At 55.9% G+C, this 15,986-nt stretch overlaps 1 protein-coding gene across 1 annotated transcript in view; it reads left to right on the forward strand.

Annotated features, from left to right (window-relative positions):
- The window catches only part of MYO5B (myosin VB), a 137,005-nt gene that overhangs the window by 95,577 nt on the left and 25,442 nt on the right, over positions 1 to 15,986 (forward strand). The window contains exons 22-28 of the mRNA XM_015563840.1: positions 3,242 to 3,475; positions 7,610 to 7,694; positions 8,780 to 8,928; positions 10,040 to 10,159; positions 11,482 to 11,622; positions 14,191 to 14,256; positions 15,862 to 15,979. Coding sequence (XP_015419326.1) covers positions 3,242 to 3,475; positions 7,610 to 7,694; positions 8,780 to 8,928; positions 10,040 to 10,159; positions 11,482 to 11,622; positions 14,191 to 14,256; positions 15,862 to 15,979 — 913 coding nt within the window. The remainder of the gene's footprint in view (positions 1 to 3,241; positions 3,476 to 7,609; positions 7,695 to 8,779; positions 8,929 to 10,039; positions 10,160 to 11,481; positions 11,623 to 14,190; positions 14,257 to 15,861; positions 15,980 to 15,986) is intronic.

The following is a 15,986-nucleotide window of genomic DNA, read 5'->3' on the forward strand; positions in this document are numbered from 1 at the left end:
TGCTTCCCTGTACCCCTCCCCATGTTGCCCGACTGTGCGCCAGTCGCTGCCCTCATATATGAACTCACTAAGTCCTCACCATAACCCTGTGAGATAATGTTGATATTGTTCACATGGTAAACTGAGGCACGGGGAGGTTACGGAGCCTGCCCAAGGTCACACAGCGAGTAAGTAGCACGACTGGCACGAAACTTTGGCCACCTAGTCCCACGGCATGTTCTGCTGCCTCCAACCAGTGCAGACAATACTGTCCTTGGGCTGGCTGGCCTTTCACAGCAGGCGTGTGACCCGGCGTCATGGAACACGCGTGGCCCTCTGTTGTGGGAGGGGGCATCCGTGTCATCCGTGGCACCAGCTCTTCAGAGGTTCGTGAGTTATCACAGCCTCTTAGCAGAAGGGCCAGCCATTTGGAATGGACGGTTCTTATTCCTTCTGTGATGCCTGGAACAACTCAGGCTGCCCCTCCGATACACAAGGTTCCTAAGGCAGAGGAGAGGACACACGTGTGCTGGAGACGACTTAGGCCAGTGATGGGGAACCTTTTGAGCTCAGCATGTCAGCATCTTGAAAAGTCCTAACTTAACTCTGGTGCCGTGTCACATATAGAAATTTTTTTATATTTGCAACCATAGTAAAACAAAGACTTATATTTTTGATATTTATTTTATATATTTAAATGCCATTTAACAAAGAAAAATCAACCAAAAAAATGATTATGCGTGTCACCTCTGACACGCGTGTCATAGGTTCGCCATCACTGACTTAGGCGAAGCGTCTCAAAGTATTTTTCACAGCAGCACAGGGTCGTGGACGAACTCCCAGCTGGATGGAGGGAGCCCTGAGTTCTGTCTGTTATACCTGCACCCAGAGCTGACAGTTTGGGGTCATGGCCAATCTCCAGTTGAGCCCTGAGTTCATTAGGGGGATCGGCCTAGATCTCAGGCATGCATGATGCCAGGATGTGGCTAAAGGAGTGATTCCCACTCTTGGGGGAGGGGACACTTTCAAACCATATCCCCACCGCCAAGACATCAGCAAGGGAGTGAACTGAAAAGTAAACCCAGGGCAAGGCTGGCACCCAAAGCTCATGTCTCAACTAGGGAAACACAACATTGGCTCCGAGCTCCAAGGAAACAACAGGCAGAGGGAAGTGGGGTCACCCAGGAGTTGGAGGAGAAGGAGGAGGATGGGGGGGGGGGGGGGGGGGGGCTGGCGCTGTCCTTGGTGCTGATGCTTCCTGTGGGTTTTTATGGCACGTGAAGTAAATGAGCCACCTCCTTCGCAGTATCCTTCAGCAATGAATACAGCGACCGTTTCTACCACCGTTGTTTACAGCAGCCCTGGTTGAAGCCTGTGGTGTGACATTTTTCAGCCAAAATGTTGTAACCTATGAACTCAGCTTTCTACCACTCCGGCTTTGCTTTAAGCACAACATGTAGAGTGACTAGGCCAGTTGCATCTATAAGTATTTTCTAAAATATTGTTATTGATTTTTAGAGAGAGAGGAAGGGAGAAGGAGAGGAAGGGAGAGGGAGAAAGGGAGAGAGAAACACTGATGGAATGCCTTCTGCATGCCCCCTACTGGGGATTGAGCCCCCAACCTGGGCATGTGCCCTGACTGGTGATCAAACTGGCAACCTTTTGGGGCACAGGATGACACCCAACCCACTGACCCACACTGGCCAGCACACACCTATAATTTTTTATAATGAAGGTCAAGTTTCTTAGACCTTTACGAATATATGGCTATATTTAAATATATTTTATCTGAAAAAAAACCCACACAAACATGGATTCAGTCAGTAGCCTTGTGAATCAATTTGATTCAGTACACATAGCACGCACTCAGTAAATATGTTAAATTAGCTGATGTTTGTGACTTACAAAGGCGTCCATCTACATTTGAAAAACTGTGTGACAAGTCACAGCTTTTGGCTCCTGTGCCTTGGTTTCCTCAGCTGTGAAATGGGACTGTGAGTCAGCCTTATACATACGGGTTTTCTGAGGAGTGAGTGGGTTAATACATGAACTCACGTAGTACAGAGCCTGCCCCATAGCAGGCGCCCCACTGAGTGCTGGTGCTGAGTGTGGAATGTGTGGCTTCTCATATTGCATACTGTCTTGTGATGGTTTTCCTCCCTCCCCACCGGCCGGGGACCACGAAGCTCTTGTGTATAGCTTGTCGGGTTGAACCATGCGCAGGGTAGCTGGCTGTGGGCACAAGAGCGCTCCAGTCCAGCTCACCTGCCCGGAAGCCCGGGTGCAGCGCTGCCCTGAGGAAGGGGCGTCTCAGGCATGAGGTCCCATGGCGGGCGTGGCAGTGAATGGGTCCAACAGCTGTTCTCCTCACTGCTTTCCGTGGAGCTTAATTTCTGGCGTCAGTGAACATTGATTCCTGATGCCCAGCTTACTGGTGTTTTAGCCAGTAGCTCTGTTCTCCGTGGCGCTCCCATGGGCAGTCATTGTGACTATTTGCTGAGTGTGTGGGGAGCCCCACTTCTCTCTCCACGTTGCCCCCTGACACTCAGCTCCTGCAGCACCAATTTGCCCGTGTTTGCACAGGTGCACGACACTGGCCTGGGCCCTCAGTGCTCCCTCCACGTGAGCTCAGCCAGCGTCCATGTCCCTGGCCCCCCACACCTGCACCAGGCCCATGGGGGCGAGTGCTTCTCACTGAGGGGACACGTGACCTGTGGGGTGCGGCCTGGACGGTTCTGCCAGGGCCTCGGTCTCTGAGCCGGAGCCCTGCAGGGCAAGCTGACAGGTGGTGAGGGGTCCTGGGGCCTCCTTGGGAGAGGGCGGGAAGGGGTCCTTTGTCTCGAGCCAGAGATTAGGTTGCAGCTCTTTGTGCCGCGAGCCCCAGGGTAGGAGGGCAGGGTGACAGCAGGGAATCCTGCAGAGCCACGAAGGACCGGGAAGCAGCTGCGCCATTCCCACAACCTGAACACCAGGCCCACGGTCTGTCCCGCGGGCGTGGAAAGCCAACTGCCGCCGGCTCAGCACCCCACTGCCCGGGACGCCCCCTGAGCATCCGTGCTGGTGATTTCTGTTTCCCTCTCGCTCTCCCCGCGCCACAAAGAGTTTTGTCAGGTGCATGCCAGGAGGCACACGAGCATGCAGGGACTGTGAGGTTTAGTTCCACCTTGAACCGTCCTTTTTATTTCTAATCGCCTTCGTGTATTTTCCGGCCAGATAATGCTGCTCTCCGCCTCTGTCTCCCCTCTCCCTGTGTCTCCCCCAGAACAAAGAGTTCAAGACGCTGTCGGAGCAGCTGTCTGCGGCCGCCTCCGCCCACGCCATGGAGGTGACGAAGCTGAGGAAGGAGCTGGCCCACTACCAGCAGAGCCCCGGCGGGGACGTGGGCCTGCGGCTGCAGGAGGAGGTGGAGAGCCTGCGGACGGAGCTGCAGAGGGCCCACTCGGAGCGCAAGATCCTGGAGGACGCCCACAGCCGGGAGAACGACGAGCTGCGGAAGGTACAGTGGCAGGATGGGCCGAGGCGCGGCCGGTGGGCAGGGGCTGGCCGCGCGCGTCCCCTCCAGGCGATGCTCCTTCACGCTGTGGGGTGGCCTCCTGGGGGCTGTCTCATGCTGACGTCCCTCTGTGCTCGATGTCAGGCGCCCTCAGCCCTGGGTGAGTTTCTGCCATGAGCTGAGGGGCGCACACGCTGGCTTTGGGGTCTCCGCGTCCGCCCCGCGGCCTGAGTCCTCGCTGGCAGGGGGACGTGCAGAGGTAGTGGCTTTCTGCAGGCCTGGCAGGCAGCCTCCACGCGCCCCTGTGCGTCCTCAGTCCTCGCCACTGAGGAGTTTGCCACGTCCCAGTGTTGATGGTTTCCGTCTGACTCGCCCACTCTGGTTGGGGTGCTCGCAGCTGCGCTCTCTGCCCCATAAGATAGATCTTCCTGGGATGGACCCCCACACCCGTCTCCAAAGTCAGGATGCGAACACTCCCGTCTCCACTCCCAGAGGGCTTCCACGAACCCGGGACCCTGGGGTCCTCTCTCCCACACTCCACAGTGACGGGACTGACGCACCACTCCATCCTTTGGGGTGAAGTGTGTTGTGCTGGGAACACGGGACCACAGCCCGTCACCTGCCACCCATGGCACCTGTTGTCCATTGACCCTTAGGAACAGGTGGATGGTAACCCTTCCACGTGGATAAAAACAAGAAGGGGCGTCGAGGCAGGAGAAGGCCAGGTTAGAACTGGAGACTTAAGACTGGTGCCGCTGGGAGAAATGGAAAAGGGGGTCCCCTCAGGGGGCCAGTCAGATATGACACAGGACACCCATTTACCCAGCAGATCCACAACATGGGGTCTCCCGTTTCCACCCCACAGAGAACCCTGACTCAACCCCCAGCCTCCTGCCTGGCTGCCCCAGGGCACTGTGACTTGGGGGCTCAGCACACTCTTTTTAAAAAAAATATTTTTATTGCTTTCAGAGAGGAATGGAGAGGGAGAGAGAGATAGAAACACAATATTGAGAGAGAGTCATTGATCAGCTGCCTCCTGCACGCCCCCTACTGGAGATCTAGTCCTTGACCGGAATCAAACCCCGAACCCCTCAGTCTGCAAGCTGACGCTCTATCCACTGAACCAAACCAGCCAGGGCTCAGCACACTTTTAAACATCCACATCTCCATCCAGGGGAGCCTGCGGTTTCTTCCAAAAATCTCCCTGGGCAGAGCAAAATGGAGAAATGGACACCCTGCCCCTCTCCTTTAAAAAAAGTGTTACTGTGTCCTAGGAGTGCATTGAGCTAGGTCTTACAGACAATGAGAGTCTGGAACTGGCAGGAAGAGGAAATTCGAGGACGCTGCGAGCATGGGAACAGTTAATGCCGAGGCAGAACCGGCGAGGCACCTTCCCTGACGCCAAACGTGCAGGTCCCAAGCTGGTACCAGGAGCACACACGGGCATAAGACGATTCATTAAGTGCAATGTCCGCCTCCCTCCAGGAAGAGAAAAACGTGGAAGCAGAATGTATCCCTTCTCTAGGGCCTCCAGAGCCTCTTTATTCCTGAGGCCGGGGTGTGAGGGGCGGCTGGCGTTTCCCCCTCCACCTTCAGAGCCTAGGCAGGGCTTCATGTTTATCAAAGGCACGGAGCTCGATCCTGGCAAATGCTGAGTAACCAGACGGCGGTTCCCCTGGCTTGTCCAGGGCCTGCTCGGCTCTGAGCAAGCCGACTGCCGGGGGATGTTTGACGGATGGATTTGGAATTTCTGTCGGCACATGTTGTGTCAGAACCGGCATCCGGGAACTTGGGGCTCCCCACCGTGACAGTCCTCATTGTCAGGCTGCGGCTGCCCTGCCATGGCTGCGGGAGGCCAGGGCCCCTGGGCCTGTCCTGTCTGCTGGGTGGTAGGTGCGCGGCATCTAAGACGCGGTCACAACCGTGGCCGGTGAGCCTTCCTGACCGTCAGCGTCCAGCTGTTCATTCCACGGCGTCTGCCAGCTCCTTTGCATCTGGCTCGCTCTCCAGTGCAAACACCGAACTTGAAAAGATTAAGTCGAGAGAAAACAAAGCCCAGCGCTCCATCTGTGTCCCCAGAGATGAGCTGGGAGAGGCGGGACATTCGTTTCATTTCACTTCCCCGGGCGCCGTGAGCCTGACAGTAGCAGGTTTGCCCAGCGTTGGCTCTGGTGGTCTGTCCCAGGTCACCTTTGAGAGGAGGAGACACTCCCAGGAATACTGCCTGTGAGAGTCAAGCCCTCACCCCCCACCACCACTTATCCTGCTGAGGGGAACGTTCCTGGTTCTTGTTAAGTGTCCTTTTCTGCTGTCCGCATCCCTGACAGCTCGCAAAGGGGGGCTGTTTGGCTGCAGAAGTCTGTCACCTGCCCTGTCTGCCAGCACCCCTCCCACGCCAGGCAGCTGGGAAGGCGAGGTGGCCAGTGCCCGGGAGGTGTGACTGGGGAAGCATTGTCTGCCCCCCGGGACGCAGAGCCGAGGGTGGAACCGTCCCTCCTGCTGTCTGTCTGCCGGACCAACCGCAGGCTCTGGGCCCACCTCCAGAACCGCTCAGGCAGAAGGAACGGCAACGCTCCCCGTGCCACTTTGATGTATGGCTCAGAACAGCAGTGCCAGCGCCTTGGCCACCAGCCTCCGCGCATCAGCCTGGCGGGAGGTGGGGGAGGAAATGAGGCTTCCACACAGAGAGGACTCCCGGGGCGTGCGCTGACCTGGGTCTCCCCGACGGCAGTCTGGGCAGAGGTCCTGGACCACGGCGGCTGCAGGGAAGTGAGGTGATGCCGGGTGCACTGGGAGGAATGGAGCTTCGTGTCCCACCCAGTGGTGAGGCATTGGCTGACTGGTCGGAGGATGTGTTCCATTTCCAAGGGATGTGACTGTCCTCAGGGTGCCCAGAGGACAGTGATGAGGACGGGGTGGGGGGAGGGGGACACCTGGGGAGCCTTCTCAGGTGACACCTGCGTGGTGAGCCGTCTGCCTGCTCAGAGCGCGGTTAGGGGAAGCAGAGTCCCAGTTCCGTGCTCGCGTCCTTCCCAGCCTGCTGTGACATCACCCCCGGCCCGGAGGTCAGCCAGGTCAGGGGGACAGCCTGTTCCTGGCCACCTGACCTTCAGGCCCCACTCTAGGCTCCATGTGGAAGGTACCCCCTACGTGGATGCTTCTGTCACTGTTTTCCGTGACTTGGCTTGGGCATCTAGGAAAGGAAAATGCAAGCTATTCCGATGATTTGCCAAACTAATTTGAAGGCGCTCATGAAGCCATTGGGGGTGAACTGCCTCCAACAATAGCACATTAGATGCACTTAAAGAATGATTTTTGTATGTAGTACGTGCCTCCTGGAGGATTACAAGGATTTGCTTCTATGTTTCCTTCAGGTTTTTATGGTTTTAACTCTTACCTTTAGGTCTTTGGAACATTTTAAGCTTATTTTTGTATGTGGTGTGAGGTAGGAGTTCGATTTCATTCTTTTGTTTGTGAAAATCCAGTTGTCCCAGCCACGTTTGTTGAAAAAAAATTTTCTTTCCTTATTGACTTATAATGTGGGCTTTATTTCTGGATTTCAGTTCTTGCCATTGATCCCTGTGTCTCTTCTTATGCTAGCTTCACACTGTCTTATTACTATAGTTTTGTAGTAAGTTTTAAAATTATAAATATGAATTCTCTAGTGCTTTTTCAAGATTATTTTGCCTGTTCTGGATCCCTAGATATTCCATGTGATTATTCAGATCAGCCTGTCAGTTTTTGCAGTAAAGCTAACTGGGATCTTGCCGAGGGCCTGAGCAAGGCAGGGGAGCTCGGAGCAGACTTCGCACCAGGGTTTTGTGGGCACCGGGAGACCCTAAACTGTGATGAGCGCCACTGTCTTGTTTTAACCAGTTAACTGCCACGATATTTTGAATTTAATTAAAAAGGTCCTCCGCTTGTGTCTGTAGACGCTTATGGTGTACAGATGGTTAATGGACTTTGTCTTTTGCACATTGCACATTTTCCCTGGAAAGGAAAGCACCTTTCCCTGGTTCCATTTTCTTACATCAAAAGAGCATTTGAACTCAACCAGCTGAAAGTCAGACCCCACAAAAGGAGCCTCGCCTTTGCCCGCTTCTGGGGAAACACGTGCTCTGTGATCCTCTCTTTCAGCGCGTCGCAGACCTGGAGCAGGAAAACGCTCTCTTGAAAGATGAGAAAGAAAAGCTTAACCACCAAATCCTGAGCCAGTCGAAAGGTAAGCTCCAAAGAGCTTGAGTCTTCACGGTGAGCTTTCATCTCTTTCCCGCGGCGATCGCCCCAGGCGCCCAGCCAGCGTGGGTTCGTCAGGGCTGCAGTGGGGAAGGGGCTTCTGTCGACGGGAGGTGCAGGAGGAGGGCCCTCCGTTTCACGTGGAGACACATGGGTAACGGACAGTATGGTGCCTGGGGCTTGGAGTCAGGGAGGCCTGCCCTCAGAATGACTGCGGTCCCTCCTGCGGGCCTTGAGCAAGTGCCGTCCTCAGCCCCTCCGTCTGCAGAATGGACATCCAGGCACAGAGCTGCGAGGCTCAGGGAGGGGTAGGGACTGCGCGCGGGCCGCTTACGCTGGTGACGGACACGCAGTGAGCACTCAGGGGCGAGTGGCTGCTGCTGTTAAATTCCTCGTTGGCATCACCGTTCCTGCCGTGCCTCCTTCTCCCGGGGGTCATCTGTTTCCGTTTGCTGAGGAGAGGGTCGTGGGTCACATCCAGGTCACCTGTCTCAGGCACCCAGCAGCCCCTCGGGTGTTGTCACCCCCACATCCTGCTTGGCCACAGAGGAGCAGTGGGGTCCCAGCCCCAGTTCTCGCCTGACTCAGTGTGGCCCCCAGCAGATCACTCTTCCCCCCTGTTGCCTTGTCACCCCCTTGCCCCCCAAGTAATACGTTTTGGTGCAAGAAAAGCCCCCTAACCTTTGGCCTCATTGCCTTATTGCCTTGAACCTCCCTGAACTCCAGGAACTAGAAAGACCTGGAACAGGAGAGAAATCAGGAACAAAGCCCAGGTTCTTGCAGGGATGCTCCAGCAGCCGCTGGTGTGTCCGGCCAGGGAGCTGACCCGTGTGCTGCCTGGCCTGCCCCCCACGTCCCACGGGCAGGTCGGCCTTCTCCCCCCTTAAAGCGTAAGCCGCTAGAGCAAGCTTGCCCGGGCTGGGAGGCAGGTGAGGGCGCTGGGTTAGCTCGCCGTGTCTGTGCCAGGGGCTGGTGTGAGCAGCCTTTGACAAGAGACTGACCGTAAAGCATGAGTCAGAACACACCTGGGGATGTTCGGGATGTTCTGAAGGATGCGTGTCTTACTTCCAGATGACTTGGCCCGCGGCTCCGCCCAGGAGAACCTGCTGATGAAGAGGGAGCTGGAGGAGGAGCGGTCCCGGTACCAGAATCTCGTGAAGGAGTACTCCCGGTTGGAGCAGAGATACGACAACCTCCGGGACGAGATGACCATCATAAAGGCGAGGAGGGCGGGCAGCCCTGCTGCCCCTCCGGCTTCCCCACATGGTCTCGGGCAGCTCCAGCTCCAGGCAGCGTCCGACACGCGAGGCTCGGGCATCTGTGTGGTGCCCGTGACCCGGCCTTTCCTGGGAGGCATCACAGAGGAGAACTGGGCCGGCTGTCACGCCCCAGATGGGGCCTTTCCCGGCTCTGGGATCTCCCCGAGATCTCAGGAGTGTCAGTGGATGTGTTCTCTTTCGTTTCCTGTTGGGGAAGCGTCCCGTGTTGCCTTAGTAACAGAGCGGGGAGTTCTGACCACGACTGCGGTTGAGTGCACCCTGAGAGGTCCCGGCGTCTGGTCGTTTCCCCTAATCGTTGACGAAATGCTCTCCACGTGGAAATGTCATATTTCACGACTTGTCATGGTTTTTCACCACCTACAAACACTCCCTCCAGAAATGCACATTCAAGCAAGACTGACTAGTTCCATGGTCGGGCAAACATGCGGCTCTTTGGCCCCTTGAGTGTGGCTCTTCCTAAGCCTTAGGAGTACCCTAATTAAGTTAATAACAATGTACCTACCTATATAGTTTAAGTTTAAAAAATTTGGCTCTCAAAAGAAATTTCAATCATTGTACTGTTGCTATTTGGCTCTGTTGACTAATGAGTTTGCCGACCACTGGACTAGTTAATTGCGTAGAAACCATGAAGAGAAGCTGCATAGGAATATAGAAATCTAAAATGTTGCTATCAAGATCAGTTTCCACTCTCAAAGCCAAATCAGTTGCAGGGGGGAAGGCATTTTTAAATGAACAGTATGGACGGTAGCCTCTATTGCTAATAAGATGATGGTTTTCATAAGCCGGTTGGTGGAGGCAGGTTGATGTGGGGTCTGAGGGCAGGTTTGGGGGCGGGGTCCCGGGACAGGACTGTGCTCTTTCCACAGGATGGGGGAAAGAGGGACCTCCCTGGAGAGGCTGGCCTCGGTGGGGCTTGCGTTTCATTAAGAGACCAGGGAACCCAGCGCTCACCAGCGAGGCAGAGTCTACCTCCAGCGCCTCCTTTCGTGGAAAGTCACAGTTCTTAGCACATTAGCTCATTTTCACTTTTCACATTTGTCTCCTGAAACAGCAAACCCCAGGCCACAAGCGGAACCCGTCCAACCAAAGTAGCTTAGAATCGGACTCCAACTACCCCTCCATCTCCACGTCTGAGGTGGGAGACACGGAGGACGCCCTGCAGCAGGTGGAGGTGAGTGGCAGGCCCAGGCGGGGGAGCCCCACAGGGGGGACGTACAGACAATACCCTGGAGTGAGCAGGCCGTGCAAAACAGTGCATGGCTGTTGGCCACACTGCTGTTCGCCTTGCCCGCCCTCCAGGAAGGAAGGAAGGAGGTAGGGCCGGGTGCCTCTTGCAAAGCTGAGGGGCGACTGCAGAGACGTGAAGTGACACAGAAGGAACAGCTCAGCCATTGGAATGGGTGTAATTGATTGTTCCCGCTCAGTGCACACTGTAGTATCATGAATGCGCAAGAACGTTTTCCTCCCCGACTCAGAGGCTGGATAACACTCGGAGGGCCACACATACTAATCATTTTGACTGTATTTTTGTCAGTAATGGCCTCTTAGAATTGCTACATAATGTACACACCGTGGATTTATCGGTCGGTGTGTAATTTTGTCAAAGGTACAAAGACACAGTTTTTCCTCTGGCCTTTAAAAAGGAGAAAACCACAGCGTATGAGCCATAGGGAGTAGGTGAAGGTGGGTGTGGAGGAGGGGCGGTTATAGCAGCGTGTGTGTGTGTGTGTGTGTGTGTGTGTAGCATTCCTGTGCTGGGTGTTGCTGGCAGGTGCTCGGGAAACAGCGGTGACTGAGCGCAGAAGGTCCCGGGCTCACGAAGCTCGTCTGATGGGGAATAGATGGCAATGAGCTGATGGAGGAAGTCTGTGATATAATTGCAGGCACAACAGTGCTGTCGGGAAAAATAAAGGATACGAGAGTGAGTGATGGAGTAAAGAATAGGAGAGCCCGGCCAGCGTGGCTCAGTGGTTGAGTGTCGACCTATGAACCAGGAGGTCACAGTTTGATTCCCGGTCGGGGCACATGCCCAGGGAGTCCAGGGCAGGGCGCCTGCTGGCGGGTCCAGGCACAGTTGTGGGGGTGGCAGCCCACCTGCCGTGATTGGTAACCACACTGGTTCCCCATCAGGGAGCGTACGTCCCAAGCTTTACGGTTCCTCTGGGATGAGACTGTTTTCCAGAGGGAGCTCTTTTAACTTCCAGATGAAATGGCTGTGTCTTCATCTGTTTGTTCTGGGATACATGGTCGGTCATCTTACATGGCTCACACGGGAGGAATGTAAATGGCTGAGACTCAGATGTTACCCAGACAGAAATGCGCCCGGAGCACGATGTTCACAGGAGAAGTGACGGCCGGTTGGGGCTGGCTTTGTACCCGACACATGGACTGATGTTTGGGAGGAGAGAGGGGACAGCGAGCCGTGAGGTGCTGTGCGTCCCCTGGGGCACTTCTCCTAAGGCCTCCTCTTCCCCGCCCCGTCCTCCTCCGAAGGAAACCGGCCTGGAGAAGGCGGCCCTGGACATGACGGTCTTCCTGAAGCTGCAGAAGCGCGTGCGGGAGCTGGAGCAGGAGCGGAGGAAGCTGCAGGCACAGCTGGAGAGGAGAGAGCAGCAGGACAGCAGGAAAGTCCAGGTGCGGAGGCTGCGGCCGCAGAGCGCGCTCCCCGGGCTCAGTGGGGTGTTGCCCTGTGGGCCCTGCTGCTGCCAGGTCTCAGAGAGGAGCTCTGTCTTGTGTTGACGTCATAATTGCACGTGTGCCACCCACATCACCCCCGTTGGACGGAAGTAAGGGTTACAGTGCCCCCAGGGCAAAGGGTTCCAGTGGCGAGGCCAGTGGGGAACTGTGGCCTCGTCACCCACTTGGGAAGTGGAGCAGGGTGTGTGGCTAAAGTATAAATACGAGAAGTGAAGTCAGAGCAGAGAACATCGAGTGCCCCTTCCCGGCTGCGTCCAGCCCCCTTGGGCGGGCAGCCCAGCTTGCATCACCCGCTCCTTCCCACGACCACCCTCACCACAGCCCTGTTATCTCAGTGGCTTGTTGGAAGCCTTAACGTCCCCAGACATGCCACTCGCTCCAAAACAAGGCCCCGCTGGGCACCTGAATGCATATTTGAAATGTTCACTGAGTGAGAGGAGATAAAGGTGTAAGAGGAAGCCCCAGCCATGAGGAATTGTTTGGGAGGATTGGGTAAAGCAGGGAGAATAGGAAATAGCATTGTCATGCTGAAGTAACTACGGGTGGGTACAGATGGGAGCTGAGGGTGACATGGGGGAGAGCCGTCTGCTATTGCTGGGGAGGGATAGGGACCCTCTAAGGCAGTGGTTCTCAACCTTCTGGCCCTTTAAATACAGTTCCTCATGTTGTGACCCAACCATAACATTATTTTCGTTGCTACTTCATAACTGTAATGTTGCTACTGTTATGAATCGTAATGTAAATATCTGATATGCAGGATGGCCTTAGGCGACCCCTATGAAAGGGTCATTCGATTGCCAAAGGGGTCATGTCCCACAGGTTGAGAACCGCTGCTCTAAGGGATGCAAGGCCGTTTCCGACATGGGTACTCCCGCTACACAGTCTCCTTCTGCAACACCTGACTTCCCTTCCCGATCGGATGTGTCACCGATGCTAGTTTATTCCTGGGGCTCCCTGAGCCGTAAGCGGGGAGGGGAGGCAAACCTTGCTTGATGGATTTAAATGTCTCGGGCGCTGGGTTCCGAATGACAAGGGAAAAGATTAGGTTTATAAATGACTCGCTCAGTTAGAAGCGAAGCTGCCCTGACAGGTGAGCGCAGATCAGATATATTCAAAGCTGCGCGGACGGCCGCTGACGGTGCCTGGCACGCAGGTTTCCGGCCACCGGCTGCCCCTAGGATTCGCTCCCCGGTCCCCACCACGGAAAGGCCTCGTCATTCTGAAATCCCGGCTTCACATCTTTTGTTTGTCTGGATACCAAATGGGAAAGGGCATCTCTTTGACCCGGCAAGTGTCGGAGCTGAAGGTGTGGCCCATAGCCCTGTGGATGCACCGAGGGTCTCTCTTCAAGGGGAGCGGCCTTGTCTCCCACGGGGCTTAGTAAGAGGGGGTGGGGGGCAGGGGAAGGGTGGGGGGTGAGGGATCCCTCTGCAGCGCCCCGAGACCAGGCTTTCTGAGGACGTGCCCTTGGACCTGCCCTGGGTCCCCAGAACCCTGAGGGTCTTTGTTCTGGAGAGAGATGGCCGGGGTCTCAGCTACAGAGCCCAGCCTTTGCAGAAGGGATGCCAGGGACATCTGGGATGTACCTCCGTGTGGGAGTGACTGCGCCTGCCCTGAGGAGGGGCCTCGGCGACAGCCAGCCAGACTGTCCCCTTCCCATCTGCCCGGCTCCCTCTCCCAGGCCTGGCAGTCACCTGGGCCACACCCACCAGCTCCTCGTCCTGGTGTCACACAGCACTGGCTGAGCTGGGTGGGGGGGGATGGAGGGGGCGCCTGCCACCCTGTCTGCTGTGGGGTGGATGAGGAAGTGGGCTTCTCCCCAAGGGCTCAGAGATGTAACTGGGAAAACAGAATACACACGTGCACACACGCCCCCTTCACCTGAGTAGCTCGAGTTTCACCTCATTAATAATTACATCATTATGATGCATTAATTAACCTCTTGAACAAGGACCTGAGTCTCACAGTGCTAGGTTCCCGGGGCTGCCGAAACAAAGCACCACAACAGGAACTTCCTGTCTCGAGTCTGGAGGCCGGAGGTCAGGAATGAAGGTGTCCGCGGGCCGTGTTCCCTGGAGGCTTTGGGGAGCCTGTTCCGCGCTGTCTGAGCTGCGGCAGCTCACCTCTGGCATCCTGGCATGTGTCTGTCCTCCCTTCCTTAAAGGACAGCCCTAGTGGATGAGGCCCATCCTATGCCTGCATCTTAACTGGGTAACATCTGCAAAGACCTGGTTTCCAGACTAGGTGACATTCAATAGGGGTTGGGATTTCATCCAGCTGTTGGGGGCACTGAACTCCTAACAGGGTGTTACACATATTCAGGTGCCTGTGAGCATCATGGAGTAAAGTTGGGGGGCTGGGGAAGATGCTTATGGAGCGCCTCCTGGTGGCCTGAAGTGGCGAGCTGCGTGTGGCAGGTGGGAAGGGAGCACACGTGTGCGGGGGAAACAGCAGTTTGACCACAGCTGGGCGTCTGTGCTCACCGTTCTGCCTCTGTCCGGGCAGGTGGAGCCACCAAAGAACGACATCGACCTGGACCAGGACACAGATCTCGCCTACAATACGCTGAAGGTGAGGCTCAGACTCCCACCGGGGAGGTTCCCATAAGGCTGCTGATAAGCAGGGCAGTACGCACACCATGTCCTCGAAATGAAGGGAGTTTTGTTTTTACTACGAGGAGCTGTCATATATGTTAACAGGAAACTGTTCCCTCCTTCTGACCCCAAACCTGGGGTTTTCCACACCAAGCAACTGTCCACGTCTCTGTGGACGCCCAGGTGTCCTGCCACTGAACTCCTCTCTGGCCCTGACTGCCTGAGTCGCACAGACCCCGGGCTGTCCCCACTTTAGACGCCATCACATTTGCGGCTCCCAGGTTGCCCACGCTTCCGTCCATCTCGCCTACAAATCAGCCCCCCACCCCCCGCACCCCCTTCCAGGTTCAGTCATTTGTGAGAACAGCTCACAGAACCCAGGAAAGCCCTTTGCTGGTTTCGCATAAGGAGCCGTAGCCAATGGAAGGGGACAGAAGATGGGTATGAGGGGGAGATGGAAGGGGGCAGAGGACTGGTATGAGGGGAGATGGGCGCCTCCACGGCCTCTGTAGGCCCAGCCCTGCCAGCACCTCATGTGCTCACAGCCCCAGGCTCTCCACCCCATCATTTAAGGTTTACATGGTGCTTCCATCACATAGGCCCGATTGATGAGTTTATTGGCATTTAAGGAATCTCCAGGCCCTCCCCCTTCCTTTCAGTGGGTGAGGCTTTCTAATCACAAGGTTGGCTCCTCTGGCAGCCAATCCCCATCCTCCAAGAGTCACCTCATTAGCATACACACTCAGGATGTGACAAAAGAATTTTAGACTCTCTGTGCCAGGAACTGGGGCCAGAGACTCAATACACTTTCCTTTTTCTTTTTTAAAAAAATATTTTTGTTGACTTCAGAGAGGCAGGGAGAAGGAGAGAGATAGAAACATCAATGATGAGAGAGAATCACCAATTTGCAGCCTCCTGCACGCCCCCCACTGGGGACTGAGCCGGCAACCCAGACACATGCCCTTAACCAGAATCGAACCCCCTGGGACCCTTGGGTCCACAGGCCGGCACTCTATCCACTGAGCCAAATTAAATATCCAGCTAGGGCATTAATATGCATTTCGAAGGACACATGTCTTACCTGCCGGATTCGGTTTCAGTTCTAATAAAATGTGGCCGGTGGGATAAAACCACTTTGAACAAACCATCAGGATTTTCAGGGAGAGATGTGAGGCAGGGATCCTGTTGTGTCCAGTGCTGGCCCGGGAGAGGCGGGGAGGTGGAGGGAGGGAGGCCAGAGGCCCAGGGCACAGGGGCCTGCGTTCCTGCTGTGATGGGGGAGTGGGCCCCCTGCAGGGGGGCGTGTGCAGAAAGGGGCATCAGAGCTGCCCCACTCCCATTTCCGTTCCCCGAGCCTCGTAATTGGGGACGTATCCCATCTCCCAGGGTCGGTTAGTGTGATGGGACCACACATAACTCTGGGAACCGTTGCGTTGCCCAGAACAGCCCCGGATCATGCCCTGATGCTCTCAGTTTCTCAGGAGGATGGGCAGGTTGGGTGAGGGAGGCGGAGGGGGGACCCGCATGAGGAGAGCCCTGTGGGCTCAGGAGTGACGGAGCCTGTCGCTCGGCCATCTTCCAGAGGCAGGAGCTGGAGTCAGAAAACAAGAAGCTGAAGAACGACCTGAACGAGCTAAGGAAGGCCGTGGCCGACCAGGCCACCCAGAACAACGCCGCCCCCGGCTCCCCCGACGGCTACGGCCTCCT

This window comes from Myotis davidii, unplaced genomic scaffold (assembly GCF_000327345.1).
Source record: "Myotis davidii unplaced genomic scaffold, ASM32734v1 scaffold378, whole genome shotgun sequence".
Taxonomy (NCBI): Eukaryota; Metazoa; Chordata; class Mammalia; order Chiroptera; family Vespertilionidae; genus Myotis; species Myotis davidii.